General features: G+C 46.2%; 1 protein-coding gene across 1 annotated transcript; it reads left to right on the forward strand.

Annotated features, from left to right (window-relative positions):
- The first annotated feature begins 3,038 nt into the window (after positions 1 to 3,038).
- Positions 3,039 to 24,639, forward strand: LOC117743771 (sprouty-related, EVH1 domain-containing protein 2-like). Its single transcript, XM_034551611.1, has 6 exons — positions 3,039 to 3,744; positions 18,150 to 18,330; positions 18,416 to 18,584; positions 18,995 to 19,059; positions 22,779 to 22,937; positions 23,060 to 24,639. The coding sequence occupies exons 1-6, from the start codon at positions 3,719 to 3,721 to the stop codon at positions 23,840 to 23,842; spliced, it is 1,383 nt and encodes a 460-aa protein (XP_034407502.1). The 5' UTR covers positions 3,039 to 3,718; the 3' UTR covers positions 23,843 to 24,639.
- The last annotated feature ends 339 nt before the right edge of the window (positions 24,640 to 24,978 follow it).

A 24,978-nucleotide genomic window follows, 5' to 3' on the forward strand; every position in this document is an offset into this window, starting at 1 on the left:
GGGGGCAGTGTGGTGTGGTGTGGTTTGAATTAGAGACAAATTGAGCCCTTTAAAAAAAACGTCTTTGTATTTTCATGTGAGGCTCCTGAAATATGAGATAAATGCTTATAAGCCTCTTTTTTATCTTCTTATTTGGGATGCCTCGTATCTGCCAACCGAAATATTATGCACATGCACCAAGTTGAGATATTTAAACCCGTCAACGTGGCGTGGTCGTTTAAACTGTTGCGCAACAGGCTTGAATGTTTTTAACACATTGGCGCAGCAACAAAATGTTCATTTTAATTTAACACCAAAGAGTTCATTATCACTGAACCAGAACTCAATATTTACCATTCCAACTGTAATACTCTGCGCTCGAATGCCACATGTGTGTTATTAACTTCCTCCAATAAGAAGTGTGGGTATAAAAGCCGTCTGTTCGGTCTGAAAACAGTCGACTGTAATACGCAGCCTCGCCACTAGATGGCACTAGAACCCACACACCGTCCCTTTAAGAAGTAGCAGCAAAGTCTGGCATTCAAACTCCAGAAGTCTTCAAAATGCACTTAAAGTAGGTCTACTAAAATAATAATAACTAATATGCAGAGAACATGTATTACATAATGTTTATGTATTCATCACATTACACATTGTTCATTACACGTAGTCAAATTAACCCAATTAAAGACAAAGTATTGAAATAATACTTAAACAAAGGTATATGGGTAGAAACTTAAATATAAGTAAACAGCAGTATATTTAATCAAATAAGCCTGGGAGAATATGAAAGTTTGGAGTTTGCTTTTGAATAGATTGTAATAATTGATGCATTAAAGTGTGAACATCATTGTAATTGTTGCAGCTCCCTTATTATAATATATTATATTATATTTTGTTTGAATGTTTCAAATCTGCTAAATTGTTTGTAACTAAATCTGCAAAATAAATAATATTTCCATCTGAAATCAGGTTTTTAAGCCTTTTTGTTGTTATTGTTTTTTTGGGTTGTTTTTTTTGATGGTCATTATTTTTCTTAATGTAATTTGTGAAACTGAAAACCAAGAGGACGCATGTGATGATGAATGTGAGGCTGACTTCATGTGTGTGGACTCGTTAACTGTTTAAAGACACAAGTTGATGAACGACCCTTCAACATCTGTTGCATTAGTACAACAAATATTAGTACAACGCCACAAAAACAACACACACTCTGACCGAATGCAGACAAAGTCACAGTTATCAAATTAAAAAACATGTATTTACTAAATCAACTCTTTAACAAGGTCTGGATGTTTTAAAATGCAGTAAACTGATGTGCCACTTCTTACATAAGTATTCATATATATAACTATATATACAAATTAATATAAATATATATGTATATATATAAATAGATATATTTACAGATATCTATTTAAATATATAAATAAATATTAAAATATTTATATATGCAAATATGCGTGCATATTAATCTGTTTAATTTTCCTTTAAATGGTTCTTCAGCCAATCAGACCTATTCACTTTTAAACCACATGGTGGCAGCCTAGAGCCCAAATGACTGAGCTGTTATGGACTGAAGGAGATAAAGTAAACATCTTAGTCCATGAAACTGCGATAGGTTGCACATATATTTTTTCTTTTATAAATCAAATGTAATTTAGTCCTTGATTTCAGTAAAAAAACAAACTCAGGCCTCATAAATCAAAATTGTAATTACTGGTTCCACAGAAAAACAAACAAAGGACTGAAATCATTGTTGGTCATTTAACGGTATTCAACTGTAATATTTCACTATAAATTAACTTTTTATTGTAATATTTCACAATACTGTTACACAGAAGTGTGCTCCTAAACCAATGCACACAAATGTTTAGTTTAAACTTTGCAAAGCATTCTGGGATTGATATATAATTATACAACAGCATAATTCTATAATGATCTGAGGGGTGTTTTACTGTAAAATCACACTCCAATTAAGTATTACTACAACTGCTACATACTGCTATAATAATCTGAGGGGTATTTTAATGTAATATCACACTCAAAAAGCAGTATTACTACAAAACAGTGCTATACCATGCTATTACTGTGTATACAGTATTATAACGCTGTAATGTTACTGTAAAATATAACAGCAACTTGCTGTAAAAGTAATGCAACTACAAGTGATTTGTATGAATGCACAGTCAAATATTGCACATTGATATGTTTTCAATATTTAAGTATTATTGTTATAACGCAGTATATTTTTAGTATACATTTATTTCAGATGTGTAGGACGTCAGGTTCGCCGGCAGAGGGCGCCACACGACCGCAGTGTTAAACTAACTGAACCGTGAACGTGAAAAACAATAGTGGCAACAGTTCAGTGCACGAACACAAATCTGGCCAAATAAAAGTGGATAATCATCTAACTTATCCACACTTCAGGGGATCAATAGGTGTTTAAAAACCAAACTCTCACAGAGGCTCTCACACACACACACACACACACACACACACACACACACACGCCCTTTAATCTGTTTTCTTTCAACACACGTGAACTTTGTTCTTTTTCTTCTTCAAGTCATTTATTGAAACGGTCATGCAATCTATATTTTATTTATATATATATATATATATATATATATATATATATATATATATATATTACAGTGTGCTATTTGTCATTTTAACCTATATAATTAAATATATAAATGTATAATATATATATATATATATATATATATATAAATGTATATATATATTTATTTTTTTTACAGTGTACTATTTGTCATTTTAACCTATATAATTAAAAATAACGCGAGGTATTTTTTCTTTATTACCTGGAATACATCAAACGTCATAATAGGAACTTTGAAGATTTCCACGGAGAACAAAGGTGACATGTCGGGATTTGAAATCAAGGATCCGGAGAAGGGAAAAAGGAGGAAGGAGGGAGGGAAGGAGGGAGGGAAGGAGGGAGGGAAGGAGGGAGGGTCGTTTATCAAGGGCCCCTCCGGCTCGTGGGCCCTCCACCAAAATGTAGACCGACGTCACCGCTTCCGCCCTGCACACCCTCCTCCCCCTCTCCTCCCTCCCCCGGCGCGTCGTTGGAGCTGCTCGGCTGCCTGCAATCCAACATGGAGTAGAGAGAGATGGGGCTCTAGCGGGGCCACCCCTCGGTAACAACGGCGACGACGCGCTTCGGCTTCTTTACGCACAGCTGGAACCCGAGTCGTCGGTGACAGAACCTGCGCGTCGGGACTTAAAACACGGGAGTGTGTGCGTGCGTGAGTGTGTGTGTCCGTGTGTTTGGGGGTGGGAGGGTGGTGGAGTTGTTACAGCGAAGGAGAAGAGCTGGAATCGGCTACTAAAACTGTCTTTATATGGCTTACGTTTCCACACCGGAGGCGATGGGCCGTTAAAGTTCTATCGGACATTTCGCGATCCAGAAAGGCAAAAAAAAAAAAAAAGCCCGAAGAAACGGTGTGGCTCCAGGGGCAGAAAGGGGGAGAGAAAGAGAGAGAGAGAGCGAGCGCGAGAGAGAAAAGCGCGAGAGAGAGAAAAGTGAGGAAAAAAGGAAGACGGAGGAGGCACGAGCCCGGAGAGCCCCGACACTTCGCACAAAAGGCGCACAAAAAGAGGGGAATTTATGCGGAATCGGGGACCGGATCGGCGGCGCCTCGGTGGAAGAATGACGAGCGAAAAGTCTGCAACCGCCGCGGTACTCTACCCGAGGTGAAACGAGAAAATGATAGAAGAAACACACCCAAACGAGTAAGTACTACCGTGGCTCACAGATCTGCCCCCCCCCCTCCTCTCTCCCTTCTAAGTGCCTACAAGTTGGAGATGGTCGGGCCAACTTGCTGGATCCCCCCCCCCTGACAAAGCTGCGTTTTCACGGGTGTTTTCTGCATTTATTTCCACTTCCAGTCGGTGCTTGATGCTGCTGTGAAGTAATGCATTGACAGCGCGGTGGCTTTTCTTTTTTCACCCAGCTTGGTGTACAGACTAGTCTCGAGGAGGAGGGGAGGAGGGGAGGAGAGGAGGGGAGGAGGGTGCGCGTGGGTGGATCGGAAACATTTTGTGAAAGGATCCGAGAGAGAGAGAGAGAGAGAGAGAGAGAGCAGCAGGCCCTGTTGCAGCGGAACTTCCGAACTCTAAACACGCCCCGAAGTTTACACCTTTTATAAATACACGAGCTCACGCGCCTCTCGTTTGCGCGTGAGCTCGGTAAAAAAGAGAGAGAAAAAGAGAGAGAGGGGGGGGAGAGGAGGAGGAGGAGGAGGAGAAGAAGAAGCAGCCGACGGCGCGTACAGAGAGGCAATGTCGCGTCGTTATTTGGCCACATCTGTGTTTGCTTCCAACCGAACGGGAGAAGGGAGGAGGGAGGGAGGGAGGGAGAGGGGAGGTGGGGAGGAGGGAGGGAGGGAGGTGGGGAAGTCTCACAGGATATGAGATATCCGATATGCCTCATCCGCCATCTCTTTCTCAATCGCCCTCATTTGCATAACCCACCGGGCTCCATTCATAAAAATACCGAAAACAGCGATCGCAGAACGACGACTCGTCTCGTGGAGGAAATAATCCATCCGAATGAAAGAGAAAAGACACGCGCACGCGCGCACGTCCGTCTATTCGGCTCGTGCTGCTGGTGACTGGAGCTCCGCGGTAACGCGCAGGCCAGCGCGGTGTGGCCGGCACCCCCGCGTGTATATAGGCCCTTTATGGAGGCAGAGCTCCGTGAGCTCCACGCGGCGCGTCGCGGTAACGTGGCTCCGGTGCACCGAACACGGAAACGGACCACCGGGCAGAGACCGCCGTGGGAGTCGCTGCAACAACAAACAAAAAACAATCTAGCTTTTATTTTATTTTATTTTATTAAAGGCTCGAATGAAAACGCGCAGACAAGCCACAAGCATTTCAATGATCGGCTCCCAGTTTCATTAATTTGTATTATTTGTGCACTTTATATCCACAACTCGTGTCTGTCGGGCGAACACGGGGAGGAACGCCTGCAGGTCTCTTGGTGGAAGGGCGAAGGGCACCGGGGGGGGGGGGGGGGGGGGGGGTGTTTGCGCTGCTGTGGCGTGACGCCGACTCATTCATAAAAAAAGAAAAGCCCTCTAACCTTCAGCCTGCGTCCCCATTCATGCCCCGGTGGCCGCACTGGGCTCCATGAAGCCGGGCGCGTGTGTGTGTCTGTCCCCCGGTCTCATGGAGGGGGGGGGGTAAAGGGCCGTTAGTGGTGAGGTTCTTTTCACACGTCGTGGTGTGTGTGTGTGTGTGTGTGTGTGTGTGTGTGTGCAAATTGGGCCACGCCCACCACGTGATGGGTGACTGACTTCCGCTAAGAAAACAAAAGTTGTTTTGTCCTCATGATAATGTACTTTTAAAAGAACGTGTTGAAATAAAAACACTTATTTTTCTTTCTTTACATAGCAATGCATTTTAGTCTGCATCATAGACCTTTTTAAGAAAACTTATAAACTGAAATCTTTGGCAAATTGGAAGTTTAATAAATGGTAGACATTTATCTAAATTATTCTCTGTTGCTAATATGCAGGACTGGTTTATAGACACGTTTCTGTGTGACATCACCACGCAGTCTTTTAAAAAAATATATATATATATATCTTCGAGGATAGAAAAGAAGCAAGACGATGGTTCAAGGCCATTTAAAGAGGCAGATTGGGGTCCCGGTGGTTCCGAACACACTGATTCACGGCTGAACTCAAACAACACCGGTTCGGTCCAGGAGGTCACGGATGAACTCGGTCCACAGTCGGCGAGCGGGCTGCCTGTCCGTCATTGGTAGGATTCACTATAGCGAGCTCGCTTTAATCGAAGGCGCACGACCCCGCTTGGAATATTAAACAAAATTCCAGCTGCTTTCTTTTCCGGTTGGTGCGGCCCGAAGCGGTTTTCTCCCCTTGAATTGCACGTCTGGTAACGTTTGTAGACAAGAAACCCGTCTCTATCCGGACTTTGCTCCCCTGAAAATGCACTAGTCGGTGTATTTAATGTGCACCTCATTGACCTGCTGAATGCGGACAGCTAACAGTGAAAAGGAGTATTTTGAGATGTATTGATCTGTGTGGCTTCACCAAAGAAAAGGTGTGTTACTGTAATTTTATTATACTGTAGTTTAGATGCATTTCAGCTTCATTTACCGCGATTCTTTCTCGCGTTGCGCCGTGAATTTCAACATTTCGTCGCGCGCGTATTGCGAAAATCTCGACCGGAACCCCTCTTTTGGTGCGGGTGCGTCACAGAAAAAAAAAAGACGTTTAATTGTCTTTATTAACCGGGACGAATTGAATCATTGTGCGGCGTTATCTGCCACTTTGTGTGTGTGTGTCGCGGCTTTCTTATCAGAAATGAATGCCCGTTATCGGATCGAGGCAGGTTGGGGAAATAAAAGACACGCCTTGTTATACCCTTTTGTGTGTGTCGTGGTAAGAGGTGCAGCAATGTGGCGTTTCCTCTTGATTGTTTTAAATGCGTCACAGGTCAGATGTTTCACAACCTCGAGGGGTTTTATTGTGTGTCTGAAGTGGACTTTTTCTTCCTCTGATGATGCACACTTGAATGCCTCACCTGCTCCAGGGACCAATCAGATTTGGATGTGTCCGGCACACACACACACACACACACACACACACACACATTGTTTGTGAGGGCCTTTTTGTATGACTCCCATGACCTGAACTAACCTGCGGCTTCAACCGGCACGTCCTCAATTTAGCGCCTCTTTGTCCGAGCCTTCTGAGGACATTCATCACTTTTTATAGAAGTACGAGATCACACACACACACACACACACACTCGATGTATCGATCCGGTGTGCGCTGCTGCAGGGTCAGCATGTGCACAGTCAGTATTGGACAGGAGATGCCCGGTGACATTCAGCTAAGGTCAACGTAGCAACGAAATATAATCCATCCCCGAAGAGACCGGCGCTCATCACCAGATGAAACGGCAGCGAGGCTGCGTGTTCCCTCTGCCGGACCGTTCTGTTCCACACACACACACACGCACTCACACACTCACTCACACACTCACTCACACACACACACACACACACACACACACACACACACACCATTTGTTTCTACGTCGGTAGCATTTAAAAAAAAATAAAAGGTGTGGAATTCACGAACATGCGCGATTTTTAAAAGATATGATTTCAGAGCCGTGGACTCGGGGTCACATGACTCACAGATGTGATGACTCGGCTCGACGAAATCGCGAAAGATTTGCAACTCGACGCGGACTTTAACACCGACGAAGACGACGCGTGACTTTACTTGGACTTGAGCCTCTTGCCTTGATACTCAAAGAAAGAAAGATTTCGTCGACGTACAAAAACTACTCGGGTCATCAAAAGCCCAGTTGGAGACGCAAATGGCATTACATTGTCGAGGAGGACATTTTCTTTACTGGTTTTGGACCAGAAACTCAAAGTTTAGGGCTCGAGTGCAACAACTTGAGACGTAAATGTGACTGCCTCCTGGTTTCCTACATTTCCCACAATTCAACACTAAGCCAGTGGAGCTGGATGTGTTGCATTCACCTGATCGCAATACAGGCTCAAGAGGGCCTTTTTGTTTTTCTTCTGTACTCCAAAAAAGGGAGACTGCTGGAGCCGCATTGCATTCTGGTCCATTGAGGTCACAAGTGCAAACGGTATTTGCATATATACCGTAAGAAGAGGACCTAAATGTAAATACTAGAGAGAGAGAGAGAGAGAGATCCTCAGCAGCTTACTCTATTTTAGGCCAAATTATTTCAAGGAGAGAAAACAGCGCGGAGAAAGAACAAAAATAGACCCGTAGTACCTGAATAACCGATTATGTCCAGCACATGATATTTAACGTATCATGTGACACACATGGATCCATACGCCGTGCCCACAAATTAACTTCCTTTGCATTTCTTCCCCCCTTCTATCTCTGTGTGTGTGTGTGTGTGTGTGTGTGTGTGTGTGTGTGTGTGTGTGTGTGTGTGTGTGTGTGTGTGTGTGTGTGTGTGTGTGTGTGTGTGTGTGTGTGTGTGTGTGTGTGTGTGTGTGTGTGTGTGTGTGTGTGTGTGTGTGTGTGTGTGTGTGTGTGTGTGTGTGTATACACACACACACACACACACACGCGTGGAACAGATCCTTGTTCACAGTGTTTCCTGTGTTTTACGGAGCAGCTCATCACTGGTTGCTATCCGGAGTCTTTATATAACGGCCCGAGCTGTTTATATCCGGAGACCAAACAATGGCCTCGGATTGTTTGCCTCTTTTTAAAAAATGTTTATAACTAATCTCTGCTCATCAGCTGACTGGAAGAACAAGATTCTAATAGCTTGAGTTTTCATTCACTTCGCTCAGTGTGCGCGTGTGTGTGTCCCTGCCTTGTCACACAGAGTACACAACACTGCTGGCTATTGAAGACTCAAATTCTTTTCAGCGCTCCAGTGAATGAACCGGCTCGGGTTCATCTCTCCGTGTGTCATCAGCATACCTGGATGACATCATCGTGTCATCACCGTGATGTCATCAGTGTACCTGGATGACACACGCGCAGTGTGTGCGTGTGGTGATGCGTCCGCTTGTGTTGACGAGATCGTCCGTGGAACTCGGGGCGAGGCGGTCTGGGCGATGGTGTTTATAACATCGCCAATGGTACATTTTTACATTGTGGGGTTGGTTATAGTTTGAATCTTCATTTAATAACTTTAATGTCTTACAGTTACAGCTAAAGATCTAGCAGCAATAATAATAATAATAGTATTATGCTATTCGTAGAATTAGATTCCAGTGGTGGCTGCGTGAAAAAAGTTTAAATGTATTTTCTAAAAAGATGGACATAATCATTTCGCACAGAACAGTCCTATAGTGTTCACTATGCAAATAGATGATAGATGTCAGTTGGTTTGGGGCCCCGGAGCCAGACCACAGGTCATCCCCGTACGAGATAAAACCATCCACGTCTGACAGTTTATGTAAAACAGAGATTACCTGATCAAACAGCCCGAGGTCGCCCGTTAGAAAAGCCCCTCGTCACTTCCGCTTGATCCCAGAGGACACGAGTTTTTATGCACGAGAGGATACAAGTCTGTATGCACGAGAGGATACAAGTCTTTATGCACGAGAGGATGCAAGTCTTTATGCACGAGAGGATGCAAGTCTTTATGCACGAGAGGATACAAGTCTTTATACACGAGGATGCGAGTCTTTATGCACGAGAGGATACAAGTCTGTATGCAAGTCTTTATGCACGAGAGGATACAAGTCTTTATACACGAGGATGCGAGTCTTTATGCACGAGAGGATACAAGTCTGTATGCAAGTCTTTATGCACGAGAGGATACAAGTCTTTATACACGAGGATGCAAGTCTTTATGCACGAGAGGATACAAGTCTGTATGCAAGTCTTTATGCACGAGAGGATACGAGTCTTTATGCACGAGAGGATACAAGTCTTTATGCACGAGAGGATGCGAGTCTTTATGCACGAGAGGATGCAAGTCTCTATGCACACGAGGATGCGAGTCTTTATGCACGAGAGGATACAAGTCTTTATGCACATGAGGATACGAGTCTTTATGCACGAGAGGATGCAAGTCTCTATGCACACGAGGATGCGAGTCTTTATGCACGAGAGGATGCAAGTCTTTATGCACATGAGGATACGAGTCTTTATGCACGAGAGGATGGGAGTCTTTATGCACGAGAGGATACGAGTCTTTATGCACGAGAGGATGGGAGTCTTTATGCACGAGAGGATACGAGTCTTTATGCACGAGAGGATACAAGTCTTTATGCACGAGAGGATACAAGTCTTTATGCACGAGAGGAAACAAGTCTTTATGCACGAGAGGATACAAGTCTTTATGCACGAGAGGATACAAGTCTTTATGCACAAGAGGATACAAGTCTGTATGCAAGTCTTTATGCACGAGAGGATACAAGTCTTTATGCACGAGAGGATGCAAGTCTTTATGCACGAGAGGATACAAGTCTGTATGCAAGTCTTTATGCACGAGAGGATGCAAGTCTGTATGCAAGTCTTTATGCACGAGAGGATGCAAGTCTTTATGCACGAGAGGATACAAGTCTTTATGCACGAGAGGATGCAAGTCTTTATGCACGAGAGGATGCAAGTCTTTATGCACGAGAGGATACAAGTCTGTATGCACGAGAAGATACAAGAAGTCTGTATGCAAGTCTTTATGCACGAGAGGATACAAGTCTGTATGCAAGTCTTTATGCACGAGAGGATACAAGTCTTTAAGCACGAGAGGATGCAAGTCTTTATGCACGAGAGGATACGAGTCTTTATGCACGAGAGGATACAAGTCTTTATGCACGAGAGGATACAAGTCTTTATGCACGAGAGGATGCAAGTCTTTATGCACGAGAGGATACAAGTCTTTATGCACGAGAGGATACGAGTCTTTATGCACGAGAGGATGCAAGTCTTTATGCACGAGAGGATGCAAGTCTTTATGCACGAGAGGATACGAGTCTTTATGCACGAGAGGATACAAGTCTGTATCCAAGTCTTTATGCACGAGAGGATACAAGTCTGTATGCAAGTCTTTATGCACGAGAGGATACAAGTCTTTATGCACGAGAGGATGCAAGTCTTAATGCACGAGAGGATGCAAGTCTTTATGCACCAGAGGATACGAGTCTTTATGCACGAGAGGATGCGAGTCTTAATGCACGAGAGGATGGAAGTCTTTATGCACCAGAGGATACGAGTCTTTATGCACCAGAGGATACAAGTCTTTATGCACGAGAGGATGGGAGTCTTTATGCACGAGAGGAAACAAGTCTTTATGCACGAGAGGATACAAGTCTTTATGCACGAGAGGATGGGAGTCTTTATGCACCAGAGGATACAAGTCTTTATGCACGAGAGGATACGAGTCTTTATGCACGAGAGGATACGAGTCTTTATGCACGAGAGGATACGAGTCTTAATGCACGAGAGGATGCAAGTCTGTATGCAAGTCTTTATGCACGAGAGGATACAAGTCTTTATGCACGAGAGGATACGAGTCTTTATGCACGAGAGGATACGAGTCTTTATGCACGAGAGGATACGAGTCTTAATGCACGAGAGGATGCAAGTCTGTATGCAAGTCTTTATGCACGAGAGGATACAAGTCTTTATGCAAGTCTTTATGCACCAGAGGATACGAGTCTTTATGCACGAGAGGATACGAGTCTTAATGCACGAGAGGATGCAAGTCTGTATGCAAGTCTTTATGCACGAGAGGATACAAGTCTGTATGCAAGTCTTTATGCACGAGAGGATACAAGTCTTTAAGCACGAGAGGATACAAGTCTGTATGCAAGTCTTTATGCACGAGAGGATACAAGTCTTTATGCACGAGAGGATACAAGTCTGTATGCAAGTCTTTATGCACGAGAGGATACAAGTCTGTATGCAAGTCTTTATGCACGAGAGGATACGAGTCTTTATGCACGAGAGGATACGAGTCTTTATGCACGAGAGGATACAAGTCTGTATGCAAGTCTTTATGCACGAGAGGATACAAGTCTGTATGCAAGTCTTTATGCACGAGAGGATACGAGTCTTTATGCACGAGAGGATACGAGTCTTTATGCACGAGAGGATACAAGTCTGTATGCAAGTCTTTATCCACGAGAGGATACAAGTCTTTATGCACGAGAGAATACGAGTCTTTATCCACGAGAGGATACGAGTCTTTATGCACGAGAGGATACGAGTCTTCATGCACGAGAGGATACGAGTCGTTGCATAAAGGCGTTGCTCCCATTCAGACTTGTCAGACAAAGAAAGTAACTCTGAGGTGTGAACTGGTTTGTTGTCCTCACACCAGCCGCCTGAGTCTGGGGGGCTTTCCATTTATTAACCGCAGCTGATCGACAGGAAGCCGAACTTCCCCTCAGGAGCCTCCGAGATCAATAGTTGTGAATGAACTCTCTTCACCCCATATTCTCTCTCTTTCTCGCTCTCCCTCCTTTACGTCCTCGGAGGGAAATTAAAATATGAATGAAAGCCGAAAAGAAAATTTAAGAATGTCACAAAATGCATAATTTCTTTACACAATTTACTTTGCGGTGTCAAAATCTGTTAAGAAATCCAATTTATTATCCTTTCACACATTTTCATCAACACTATTGATAGTTGTTTTTTTTCAATCGTAATAATGATATAATACAAATCTCCACACAATTGCAGTTTTCAGGCAATGGAAAAGTTTATAGTATATTTTATATATTTTATACTGTATGTGAAGAAACTGTTTGTAACAAGGAGATGGAAATGAAAGTGTAGAAAGACAATTTCAAAGTAATTATTTTAATTATTTAAATAATCAGGAAGTCAATTAAAGATCAAAGAGATCGGGTGAAAGTCCAATAATTGGCTTCAGCTGAACAGCCAATCAGTGTAATTAATTTTACCGACAATTCAACGCAAGACGTGCCGTAGAAACAAGATAAACGACCTTTAATAACCTTTACGTCTGCACTGCATGTGTCAGCATGTGTCATGAAACACTGATGTGTGTGTGTGTGTGTGTGTGTGTGTGTGTGTGTGTGTGTGTGTGTGTGTGTGTGTGTGTGTGTGTGTGTGTGTGTGTGTGTGTGTGTGTGTGTGTGTGTGTGTGTGTGTGTGTGTGTGTGTGTGTGTGTGTGTGTGTGTGTGTGTGTGTGTGTGTGTGTGTGTGTGTGTGTGTGTGTGTGTGTGTGTGTGTGTGTGTGTGTGTGTGTGTAGGGGTGCGGCCAGTCTTTCCTTATCAGAGGAAGTGTAGCCGCCCTTATCACACACGGCCGGGCTGCCCTCACTGGCCCTTTTTTATCTCCCTACACATGAGCTGGATTCCAGGCCTTTTTTCTCTCTTCTTTTTACCGTTTTATTGCTCGACAGGTATCGGCAGCGTCCGGCTCACCGGGCGGCGCTCCTAATCGCGTCGTGCTCTGGAAGAGAACGCACTAGAGTTCTTCTATTCCGGCTCTCTCCATAGTAATTACGTACAGAATGTGGCACGTTCATTGACGGCGCGGCTGGTGTGGCTTGGCAGGCGCTCAGCAGGTGTGTCCTCCACCCACGGCTCATTTCCTCCACCATGACACGGGCTTGTTTGCGCGGTGTGGACCGGGACGTACGAATATAAAAGCATAAGGAGAGGAAGCGTCAAACTGAGCGGTGAACCGAGGAAACCTCCGCTCAGAGTCCATTAGCTGAGCCACGCAGTCGGCCACGTTGAGGCCATGCAGCGGATCGGGCCGCTCTCGGACGACGCCTACCCGGTTGAATCGTACGTAATAACGTGAACCAGGAAGTATAAAGGCTGCGAGAAAACTGGTGGGAGAAGATCTGGACGTGCTGAAAACAAACAAACAAACAACTGGTCTTACAGCCAGTTGTTTGTTCTCCTGTGAAACGAGAAGTCGCTGTCTATTTATTTATTTATTCGTCACATAACTTCTGTGCTTATTACAATCTTTTATTAAACCTAACTAAGCATTTCACGATCTTTTCCTGAACCTAACTAAATATTTTACCATCTTTTATTAAAACCTAACTAAGCAAACCACGTTGTTTTGTTTCCTAAAATCTAGTTCAGGAGTTTACTGTGAAGAGGGACTTTTATTTTGAAAAGACTGTTGCATGAATTGACAAAATAAAATGTACAAAACGTTGATGGAAATGAATAAAGTTGCGTTTCAACCGCCTTCTCTTAAGGTGGACTTCACAGTCCTTTTATTTATATTTTTAGCATCTGTACCGTGTGCCACATTCGTGCAGACGGAAACAACTGTCTGTGTGTGTGTGTTTGTGTGTGTGTGTGTGTGTGTGTGTGTTCCAACCACAGATTACAGGTCTGTGGGTTGAATGCGGGTCACAAGACGAGCCTGAAATGTGACGGGTTCATTTCGCCTTCCTTTTCAAAAAGCACGCGCCCTCATATCACAAATCACTTTGTGTTTCAGTGTGAGAACGGAGCCTTGAAGGTTTAGAACCAGAGCCTTAATGGTTTAGAACCAGAGCCTTAGTGGTTTAGAACCAGAGCCTTAGTGGTTTAGAACCAGAGCCTTAGTGGTTTAGAACCAGAGCCTTAATGGTTTAGAACCAGAGCCTTAATGGTTTAGAACCAGAGCCTTAATGGTTTAGAACCAGAGCCTTAAAGGTTTAGAACCAGAGCCTTAATGGTTTAGAACCAGAGCCTTAATGGTTTAGAACCAGAGCCTTAGTGGTTTAGAACCAGAGCCTTAATGGTTTAGAACCAGAGCCTTAGTGGTTTAGAACCAGAGCCTTAAAGGTTTAGAACCAGAGCCTTAGTGGTTTAGAACCAGAGCCTTAAAGGTTTAGAACCAGAGCCTTGGTGGTTTAGAACCAGAGCCTTAGTGGTTTAGAACCAGAGCCTTAGTGGTTTAGAACCAGAGCCTTAATGGTTTAGAACCAGAGCCTTAGTGGTTTAGAACCAGAGCCTTAATGGTTTAGAACCAGAGCCTTAGTGGTTTAGAACCAGAGCCTTAGTGGTTTAGAACCAGAGCCTTAGTGGTTTAGAACCAGAGCCTTAATGGTTTAGAACCAGAGCCTTAGTGGTTTAGAACCAGAGCCTTAGTGGTTTAGAACCAGAGCCTTAAAGGTTTAGAACCAGAGCCTTAAAGGTTTAGAACCAGAGCCTTAAGTGGTTTAGAACCAGAGCCTTAATGGTTTAGAACCAGAGCCTTAGTGGTTTAGAACCAGAGCCTTAGTGGATTAGAACCAGAGCCTTAGTGGTTTAGAACCAGAGCCTTAAAGGTTTAGAACCAGAGCCTTAGTGGTTTAGAACCAGAGCCTTAAAGGTTTAGAACCAGAGCCTTAGTGGTTTAGAACCAGAGCCTTAATGGTTTAGAACCAGAGCCTTGGTGGTTTAGAACCAGGGCCTTAGTGGATTAGAACCAGAGCCTTGGTGGTTTAGAACCATAGCCTTAGTGGTTTAGAACCAGAGCCTTAGTGGTTTAGAACCAGAGCCTTATTGGTTTAGAACCAGAGCCTTAGTGGATTAGAACCAGAGCCTTGGTGGTTTAGAACCAGAGCCTTAAAGGTTTAGAACCAGAGCCTTAGTGGTTTAGAACCAGAGCCTTAGTGGTTTAGAACCAGAGCCTTGGTGGTTTAGAACCAGAGCCTTAGTGGATTAGAACCAGAGCCTTGGTGGTTTAGAACCAGAGCCTTAAAGGTTTAGAACCAGAGCCTTAGTGGTTTAGAACCAGAGCCTTAGTGGTTTAGAACCAGAGCCTTGGTGGTTTAGAACCAGAGCCTTGGTGGTTTAGAACCAGAGCCTTAAAGGTTTAGAACCAGAGCCTTAAAGGTTTAGAACCAGAGCCTTAGTGGTTTAGAACCAGAGCCTTAAAGGTTTAGAACCAGAGCCTTAAAGGTTTAGAACCAGAGCCTTAGTGGTTTAGAACCAGAGCCTTAATGGTTTAGAACCAGAGCCTTAATGGATTAGAACCAGAGCCTTGAAGGTTTAGAACCAGAGCCTTAAAGGTTTAGAACCAGAGCCTTGGTGGTTTAGAACCAGAGCCTTGGTGGTTTAGAACCAGAGCCTTGGTGGATTAGAACCAGAGCCTTAAAGGTTTAGAACCAGAGCCTTGGTGGTTTAGAACCAGAGCCTTGGTGGTTTAGAACCAGAGCCTTAAAGGTTTAGAACCAGAGCCTTAAAGGTTTAGAACCAGAGCCTTAGTGGTTTAGAACCAGAGCCTTAAAGGTTTAGAACCAGAGCCTTAGTGGTTTAGAACCAGAGCCTTAGTGGTTGCTGTCAGATGAAGTGGTCATGAACTCATCACGAGGGCTCGGCTGTCTAAACCTCGTCGGATGTCGTTTATCTAAAAGACAGATCTGTAAAAATTTAAAAAGAAGGTAATTCATCAAGCATGAACAAAAAAAAAAAGAGCATAAAAAGACCAAAGCGACCGATTAGTCGATGAAGACGTGGCCAAGGAATTATAAATAGATCTGACATTCTGAGTTCCCATTAATTCTTTTGTAGCCATTCAAGTTTCCCACGTGGCTGAATAGGACATGAATGACTAGTAGGCTCCGCCCATCGCGGTTTGATGAATGACACGACGCCTGCCTACAAAACTGAGGGCACCACTCGCCCCAAAAGACAGTTTCAATCCTCCGTGTGTGTGTGTGTGTGTGTGTGTGTGTGTGTGTGTGTGTGTGTGCAAAAGGGCTCAAACACTGGAGGAGAATATTGAGTTGCTTTTCGGTGCGATGTTTGTCTGCTGTCCGTCATTCAGTCAGTTTTATGAATGTGTGTGGGCGGGAGCTGGTGAACCAGTTTTGCCACTTGTGTGTGTGTGTCTGTCTGTGTGTGTGTGTGTGTGTGTGTGTGTCCATCAAATCCCCGGGACTGTCCGTAAGCTAATTATATACCTCTCTCATTCACCCTCTCTTTCTTTCTTTATCCCTCCCACACACACACACACACACACACACACACACACACACACACACACACACACACACACACACACACACACACACAGTTATTGTGGGATCATTCTCGTGATGGTGACCGTGCTCATTGAGGCTGGCGTCTGTCACGCTGACGCTTCCAGGCTGTCTCGTATTTTACCCTCCGGTCTCGTGTTCGAGTCCCACACCGGCTGCAGAGACTCAACTTTAGTCCACTGAGACGATCGATAATAAATCTATGAAATGCAACAAAATGGCGATTAAAAATAAATAAATAAATACAAATAAACTCCCACGGGCGCCGGGTTTCAAATGGCTGGTTTTTGTTGAGATGTTTACGACGACGTTAAAAACCTCACACTTCTGTTTGAATAACAATGTGTTCGTTTACGAAATCCTTTTTATTGCTCACATTGAGATGTAAAATCTCTTGTTTCACAAACAACAGATTTTAAAAAGTTAAAACGACGTAAGACATTTCAAGTTGCTTATGCAGTAATGCCGGTCAAGTTTTAAAACATTTAAAAAGCTCTTTTAACAAAGATGACCACATGACTGAAGGCTGCAGCTCGTAATAGTTGTTGGCGTCGGTGCAGTTCACAGATAAAAGAGGCAGTTTGCATAATCTGATCTTTTCTTTTATGAAGAAAAATCAACTGACTTTGAAAATTAATAAAATTACTGCAGTTATGTGTGTGTGTGTGTGGAAACCCGAGTCTGAGACGTAAGGCAGCATGATTCATTATATTCCTGATTTACTGAATCCAGCATTTCAAAAGAGGAGGAAGTCGCATGTATATGAACATGTCACTCAAATCAATTCTAGATCAACTAATGCATGTTGTGAATCCACTAAAACAGCCACATTTCTTACATATATTTGATTTGAGAAATATAAAAGTGAAATGGAGTTTGGTGATCGGTGCGTGGCTTAATTTAAAATAAAAATACGACTACGTACAATAGAATACGATAAACAAACAAACAATATGAGAGTGTGTTAATATATACGTCTGTTATTAAAGCGCATATGAAGTTGCCGTTCTCTCGTTCATGAAATGAGCATCTGGTGATGAAGCTCTCTTCTCGGTGGATCCAGAAAAACGCGCGGCCACATTTACATTAAAGTGTGTGTGTGTGTGTGTGTGTGTGTGTGTGTGTGTGTGTGTGTGTCGGCGGCGGCGGGCAGAGTCGTGACTTTGAGAGACGCCCTCCAACATTCTGCCACCGTGTGAATCCAGCGCTAAAATAAACTCATCAACACGCCGGGAGATTAGGATTCAAGTCTGCAGGGCGAGCGGAAAGAGGGTTTTTATTTATTAAAAGCATTTGTCTTCTGGTTTCATGGGTGGATTTCTCTTTAGGTGTAAATTCTTTATATATTAGTAGATGTATATTTAGTTTGTCAGTGGTCGTTTGTTTCTCTGAATCTTACCAGATAAGTCACACACACACACACACACGTTAACCCAGTGTGAGGAAGATGTGCTCTTCTTCTTCGGCTCACGTCACATTGTTGAGATAACAGATAGAAATGAGACGCTCGGGTAAGAAAGAAAAAAAAGGAAATTCTGCGGGTTGCACTCGGGATGTGGAAACTACCCACCAGATTTTATCGTGCGTGCCAATCAACCTTTTGACTGAGGTCAGAATAAAGTCCATAATAATATGTTTCTATATTGGATAGCTGAATATAAAACCAACCCTCTCTCTCCTCTGCAGTGACAGCTACATCGTGCGTGTGAAAGCGGTGGTGATGACGCGGGACGACTCGAGCGGCGGCTGGCTGGCCCAGGACGGGGGCGCTCTGAGCTGGGTCGGCGTGTGCCGCCTGCTGGCGCCCTTGCCGACCTCCGGCTGCTCCCAGTTCCTCATCCGCGGCGAGCGGCTGCGAGACAAACAGGTGACGCGCGTGCCAAAGAGCGTCTTTTCAGTTCATTTAAAGGATAAGAAACGGATCACTTGCGTGTCGTTCTTCCTCAAAACAGGTGATTCTGGACTGTCCGCTGAGGAAGGACCTCGTGTACACCATAGCCACGCCCACGTTTCACCACTGGAAGGTGGAGGACAGGAAGTGCGGCCTGTCCTTCCAGAGCCCAGCGGACGCCAGAGCGTTCGAACGAGGGGTTCGGAAAGCCATCGAGGACTTGGCAGAAGGTACGGGGAGTTTATTACGTCCGTTGCATCATTCTCCGAAACGCAACCGGCAAAAAAAACGCCATAAACCGACCTCCACAACGCCGAGCAGAGATCGTGATTAACTGTAAACTCGTATGTAATGCTTACGGACTACTTTATTGCGTGTGAACAAGCCCCGTAAATAAAGACTGTCGAGAACGCACTTTAATGCAAACGAAGGTTGAATATCTGGTTAAAAATATGCCCAGGCTGCAAAATCTGAACTCAAAATGTCTATTTTACAAACGAATTGACCGTCACGAGGTCGTTTACTGACGTAACCGAGCCGTGAGCTCTGAGGTTTGAGTGACGGCACATTGGTGATCATCCGTCCAGTAACGTGTCGGTTCCCCTTTAAATTAAAAGGATGTTTTCTGTGTTCCCCGCAGGCTCCACGACCTCCTCTACAGCACTCCAGAACGAGGGCGAGCTGGGCGACGACGACGTCTTCACCGTAAGCGCGTTCCCCTCAGTTCCCATCGTGTATTTCATACTTCAGCTCCGACTTGTTCACTGCCTCAAACCCTCAGACCCTCGTACCCTCAGACCCTCAAACCCTCGTACCCTCAGACCCTCAAACCCTCGTACCCTCGTACCCTCAGACCCTCAAACCCTCGTACCCTCAGACCCTCAGACCCTCGTACCCTCAGACCCTCAAACCCTCGTACCCTCAGACCCTCAGACCCTCGTCCACGCGAGTCCGGGTGGATTAAAGTTCTATCATGGAACTTGTAGGAGACCAAAACTATACGGAACTATCTGTACGAATGTATATTTTATGAACATTGCTGTCGAGATCTTTCCGTGCCGATGGAGCAGCCACAATATTAGCCTAGCGTAGCGTAGCGTAGCGTAGCGTAGCGTAGCGTAGCCTCGATCAAGCCGAACTCCATTCAGAAAACGGCCCTTTCTAAAGTGGTTTGCTCATCGCAGCATGAATTCAGACTCTTTACAATGATTTAGTTATTTCGTCATCCTTTTGAAGCCCCTCCCCCCCCCCCCCGAAGCGCAGCAAACCGTGTAGCACGTCTACGTTCCGCACAGGTAGCAGAAAGATTTCCTCCTCGGCCCCTCAGCTCCCCCCTCGTCACATATACCTGTGTGTGTGTGTGTGTGTGTGTGTGTGTGTGTCAGGGCCTCTCTACCTTAACTTAGCATGGAGGACCTCCTCCTCCCCCCCACACACACACACACACTCTGTAATCTGACACCAGGAGCAGCAGGCAGGGTCACAAGGTCACTTCCTGTATCCCACAACCTCTCTCTCCTAGCGACCCCCCCCCCCTCCCCCCCCCCAGTTGAAAAAAAAGAAAAGAAAAGAAGAGCGAGCCGCCACCAAACCAGCAGCTGTTTCCCAGCTTAGTGCCGGGCTGGTGATTTACGAGAGGAAGTGCCTCGTGGTTCATCTTTGACTCGAGCTGTCTGTAAGGGCCAAGACTAATAGGTGCTCTGCTGGGAGTGTACAGCCACCACAGAGACGCATACAAACACACGGGGGCTGCTGAAGAAACTGCCATATTCACCCAAAAGAATAATAATCTGCTCACTTCTTGAGCTCGAAATAATAACAAATAGTGAGTAAGCCTCCGCGTTTCTATTTTAAAGTGCAAACGGCGTCATTTTACTTAGCGCTAATGGACCTGAAACTAGAAACAAACAAAAGGCTCAAACTGTTGTCTCATCGTGTCGGATTTTTTAAATGTGCACTTGAACACACCACAAGGATGCGTCTTTGCTCTGGAGGAGAGGAAGTAGGAGCCCCCGTTTCAGGGTCGGGGGTCAAAAGGAACAGGAGAGGTCAAACAACTTGAAATCACAGATATCTCTAGAATAGTGTGTGTGTGTGTGTGTGTGTGTGTGTGTGTGTGTGTGTGTGTGTGTGTGTGTGTGTGTGTGTGTGTGTGTGTGTGTGTGTGTGTGTGTGTGTGTGTGTGTGTGTGTGTGTGTGTGTGTGTGTGTGTGTGTGATAAAGAAAGAAAGAGAGGGTGAATGAGAGAGGTTCTAGGATGGACATACTTCCCTAAATGATTCCTCGTTCACCTAAACTTAACCCAACCCAACCTCGTCTCTATTTTTGGCTTCATTCACAACAAGGCAGAGCCAGCAAGGTGATTCTGGGCTCTTCTGGGCTCTTCTGGGCTCTTCTGGGCTCGTCCCCCCGGGTAGCGAGACGGCCCGTTGAAGGATGAGTCCTCCCGAAGCTTTTGAGTCGGGACGTGTGTCGTGTCAAAAAATAACTTGAAATGCCCTCTGCCCAGCCTTGGCACGCAACATACAGAGGGAGGATGACCAGAAATATCCTCTCTCTCCCTCTCTGGGCTGTGTTTTGAATTAGTTGCAGCCGTGGAGGCCGGAGTGGGACTGGTTTGAAACCGCATTCCCCCCCCACCCCCCAACACTACTCCCGGTAATGTCTTCTCCAGGGGGGCGGGGCCCCGGAGCGGAGGCAGCATGTTATGTTATTTTTGGCCGGCTGCTCGGAGAGCTTTGTATGAAAGCTGGGGGGAAATTCTCAGCATGGCGGGTATCCATGTGGGGAGCAGGATATAATGGGGAGAGACAGGCAGACAGACAGACAGGCAGGGAGGGAGGGAGGCAGGCAGACAGGCAGGGAGGGAGGAAGGCAGACAGGGAGACAGACAGGCAGACAGGCAGGGAGGAAGGCAGGCAGACAGGCAGGGAGGGAGGAAGGCAGACAGGGAGACAGACAGGCAGGGAGGAAGGCAGACAGACAGGCAGACAGGTAGGCAGACAGGGAGGAAGGCAGGCAGACAGGCAGACAGGTAGGCAGACAGGGAGGAAGGCAGACAGGGAGACAGACAGGCAGGGAGGAAGGCAGACAGACAGGCAGACAGGTAGGCAGACAGGGAGGAAGGCAGGCAGACAGGCAGGGAGGGAGGAAGGCAGACAGGGAGACAGACAGGCAGGGAGGAAGGCAGACAGACAGGCAGACAGGTAGGCAGACAGGGAGGAAGGCAGGCAGACAGGCAGACAGGTAGGCAGACTTTGTGCCAGATTTTGTCAGCTTCATAAAGTTTGAGGAAGTGTTTCTGGGGGGGGGGGGGGGGGGGGGGGGGGATGTGTTACCCGACAATGAGCCGCCACAACAAACATGGTTCCGTTTGGCTCGATTGCAGGTCGGTTGGCGAGGGCGCTGCGAGGGGGATTAAACGCCGTTCTTTTTGTTTTGACTCTCGTAACACGGCGGCGATCGGATGACGCGTGTCTAAAGAGTCAGGAGCTTCTCGCTGACCCCCTCCGTGGCGGATGCGGACATTTTTCGGTGACATTTTATTTGTAAAATCTCTCAACATCCACCAGATGGATTGGTACGACGTTCGCTTTCTGACCTTTCATGCAAAATTGCCCCAAAAATAAAAACTCGTCCACATTTAAATCTGTCCAATACTTTGTGAGGAACTCCCATCGGCGTCCGCTCGGCTGTCTTTCACGCTAACGAGCTCCACTAAGACGGTGAACATGTGACACGTGAGCAATGCCACGATGCTACGTGCTAACTGGGCTAGCACGGCTGTGGTTCAGCGTCTTGCTCGAGAGCACTTCAACGCGCCCTTTTTCCCTTTTTATTTAAAAGTTGAAGAGAACATTTGAACAGCTGGAATCAAATGAGTCTGCGTGGATTGTTTTTGTATTTCTTTAGTTCAGAAAAAGAAACAGAAATCTCTAATTAGTTAGTTAAACTCTCTCTTTGGTTCCAGATTGTTGGTCAGCCAAAACGATTAATTTGAAGATGTCATTTTGTTTTATTTATAGTTTTTTTCATTCCGTGCACTTCGTTAAAACAAATGTAAATTTAAATTCCACCTTCATTAAAGTGATAACGCTCACAATGGATCATTGTAGGCTGCGGGTTGTGCTGTTATTGACTTACACTGAGATGTTTCTAATATTTTGTCCACCCTGCGCCTCATTTGACTTTTAGTTTGATAACTGGGATGTTTTCTTCGTGACCGCTGCAGATGTTTTATGGCAGATGTTGTTTATAAGAGTTCCAAAAAAACAAAACTCACGCTTCCTGTTTTCCCCACTCAGAGCTGCGCCGAGGGGGCTTCCTGTTTTTTGTTTGTCCAATAACGGCGTCCCCCGTTTGTCCGGCGCGTCCAATCGGAGAGCAGCGTTCAGACGGCATCCTGTGTTTGTTTGTGTCCTCAGAACACCACAGACAGCTCGTCCAACTCCTCCCAGAAGCTGGAGAGCTCTCTGCAGCCGCTCGAGTCCTCGCCCCTTCCGCAGAGACACAGGTGCATGCTGGGACATCGCCACGACCTCCACGACCCCTACCGGCTCTCAGACCACTACTTCATGGACCAGGTGAGACAAAAAGAACGTCCGGTTGTAGCGCCCTGCGACGCCAGGAGTGGGAGAGAATTCAGTTGTTGTTGTTGTTGTTGCTTTACTCGTGCTTTAAGTTTCCTTCCGTCTTTTCCCTTCAGCCGTTGTCTCGGCTTCCCCGTCACGTCACCTTCCAGGAGGACGAGGAAATCGTCCGCATCAACCCCCGGGAGCGCAGCTGGGAGCGGACCAGCGAGCGCCACTATGGCCGCCCGTCGGACCCCCCCTGGCTCAAGGGCTACGAGGACTACCGGCACGCCACGGTGCGCGACACGTTCCTCCAGGTGGACGACTCCGACTCCTACGTCCACTTCGCCAAGACGGAGGCGCAGAAGCACGACTACACCTACCCGCTGTCGCCCTCGGACTCCGACCCCGCCCTCGGACCCTTGGTCAACAAGGGCCCCGGCGGCTCGTACCACCCGGGCTTCTCCTCGGTGGTCTCCGCCCAGCCGCGCTCCTTCCTCCCGAGCTCCTCGCCGTGCGCCAACGGCAAGGGGCGGAAGGAGGACGGGGGGTTGGAGCGCGCTCAGTGCGAGCACTGCGGCGGGGCGTTTTACGTCTCCGACAACCGGAGGGGCCGGTGCCACGACGCGCCGGACCCCGTGCGCGCGTGCGTCCGGCGGGTCAGCTGCATGTGGCTGGCGGACACCATGCTCTACCACTGCATGTCCGACCCAGAGGGGGACTACTCGGACCCTTGCTCCTGCGACGGAGGCGAGGGCGGCGGGGGGGGAGGAGGCCGACTCGGCTCGCGCTGGTTGGCTCTGCTCGGCCTGTCCCTGGTGGCGCCCTGCCTCTGCCTCTACCCGCCTCTCCACGCTTGCCACCGGGCGGGGCTCAGGTGCGGCTGCTGCGGAGGCCGACACAAGGCGCTGAGCTGAGCCGAGCCGGGGGGGGGGGACGACCTCGAAAAGGAGGAGGAACAAAAAACAAAACAAAGACAAAACCCCAACGCAAAGCACAGGGAAAGGGAAGGAGGGGGGCCGGGGACGCGTGGTCGCGGCTGCTCACGCTCTTGCCTTTTTTGGTTTCTCTGGGATTCTCTACAAATTCCAGACACTGAAATAAGCCACACAAAAAAAAAAAAACTGTTGGTGCATTTTCTGAACGGCCCGGGAAGATAAGCTCCCCCTCACGGCAGACAGTTCTCTCGGCTCTCCACGTGAGAGAGCACTCTCTTTTCAGGGGGCTTTTTTTATTTTTATTTTATTTTAATTTTATAGCTGACCTATATGTCATGTATCACATATGCAGGTACTTTATACTTTGTACACTGATATCGGCGTCAGAGAACTTGAATTGTTTCTTTGTTATTTCTTTTTCTCTCTCTCTCCTTTTGATGTACGCGCGGCCATTTTTGTTTATATTCTATTCCAATATCAGGCCCGCTCAACTCCAGCTACAAGAGAAATCAGACACTAAACCTCTTTACGTGTGCGTGTGCGTGGATGGTATATGTACATGCTTACAATGTGCGCCGAGGCCTTTCGTTGTCTGTCCTGCAGCTCACGGGGATGCGTGTGTGTGCGTGCGTGTGTGTGTGTGTGTGTGTGTGTGTGTGTATAGCTGACATAGCTCTCTGCCATCTTTTTGTTCACGGAAACAAACGCCGGTACTCATCTTAAAATCAAACGTCCCAAAGATTCGTGTTTTTATCCTATTTATTGTCTCACTTGCAGCAAAAAAGAAAAAAAAGGTGCTGGGCTGTGATCCGCCCACTCTGGCGTCCGTCTCCCTGTTCTTTTCAAACAGTGCCTCGACCAGGAGCCCATCCAGTCTTACAATTACACTCAGTTTTTTGTGTGTGTGGGGGGGGGGAGGGGCTTATTTTACTTGACATACACTTGAAAGCTGTGTGTGTGTGAGCTTTTAAAGCTCTGATTTTTCCTCATTTCTCCGCAGAAACCTCAGTCAGCGGCCACGTCAGGCACTGAAAAATCAATCAGAGATACCGTTAAAACCCGGTGCCCTTTATGCCTTAAAACGTGGAGTCTGGCTCCAAACGTCAACACCCCCC

The sequence above is a fragment of the Cyclopterus lumpus genome, chromosome 15, assembly GCF_009769545.1.
Source record: "Cyclopterus lumpus isolate fCycLum1 chromosome 15, fCycLum1.pri, whole genome shotgun sequence".
Taxonomy (NCBI): domain Eukaryota; kingdom Metazoa; phylum Chordata; class Actinopteri; order Perciformes; family Cyclopteridae; genus Cyclopterus; species Cyclopterus lumpus.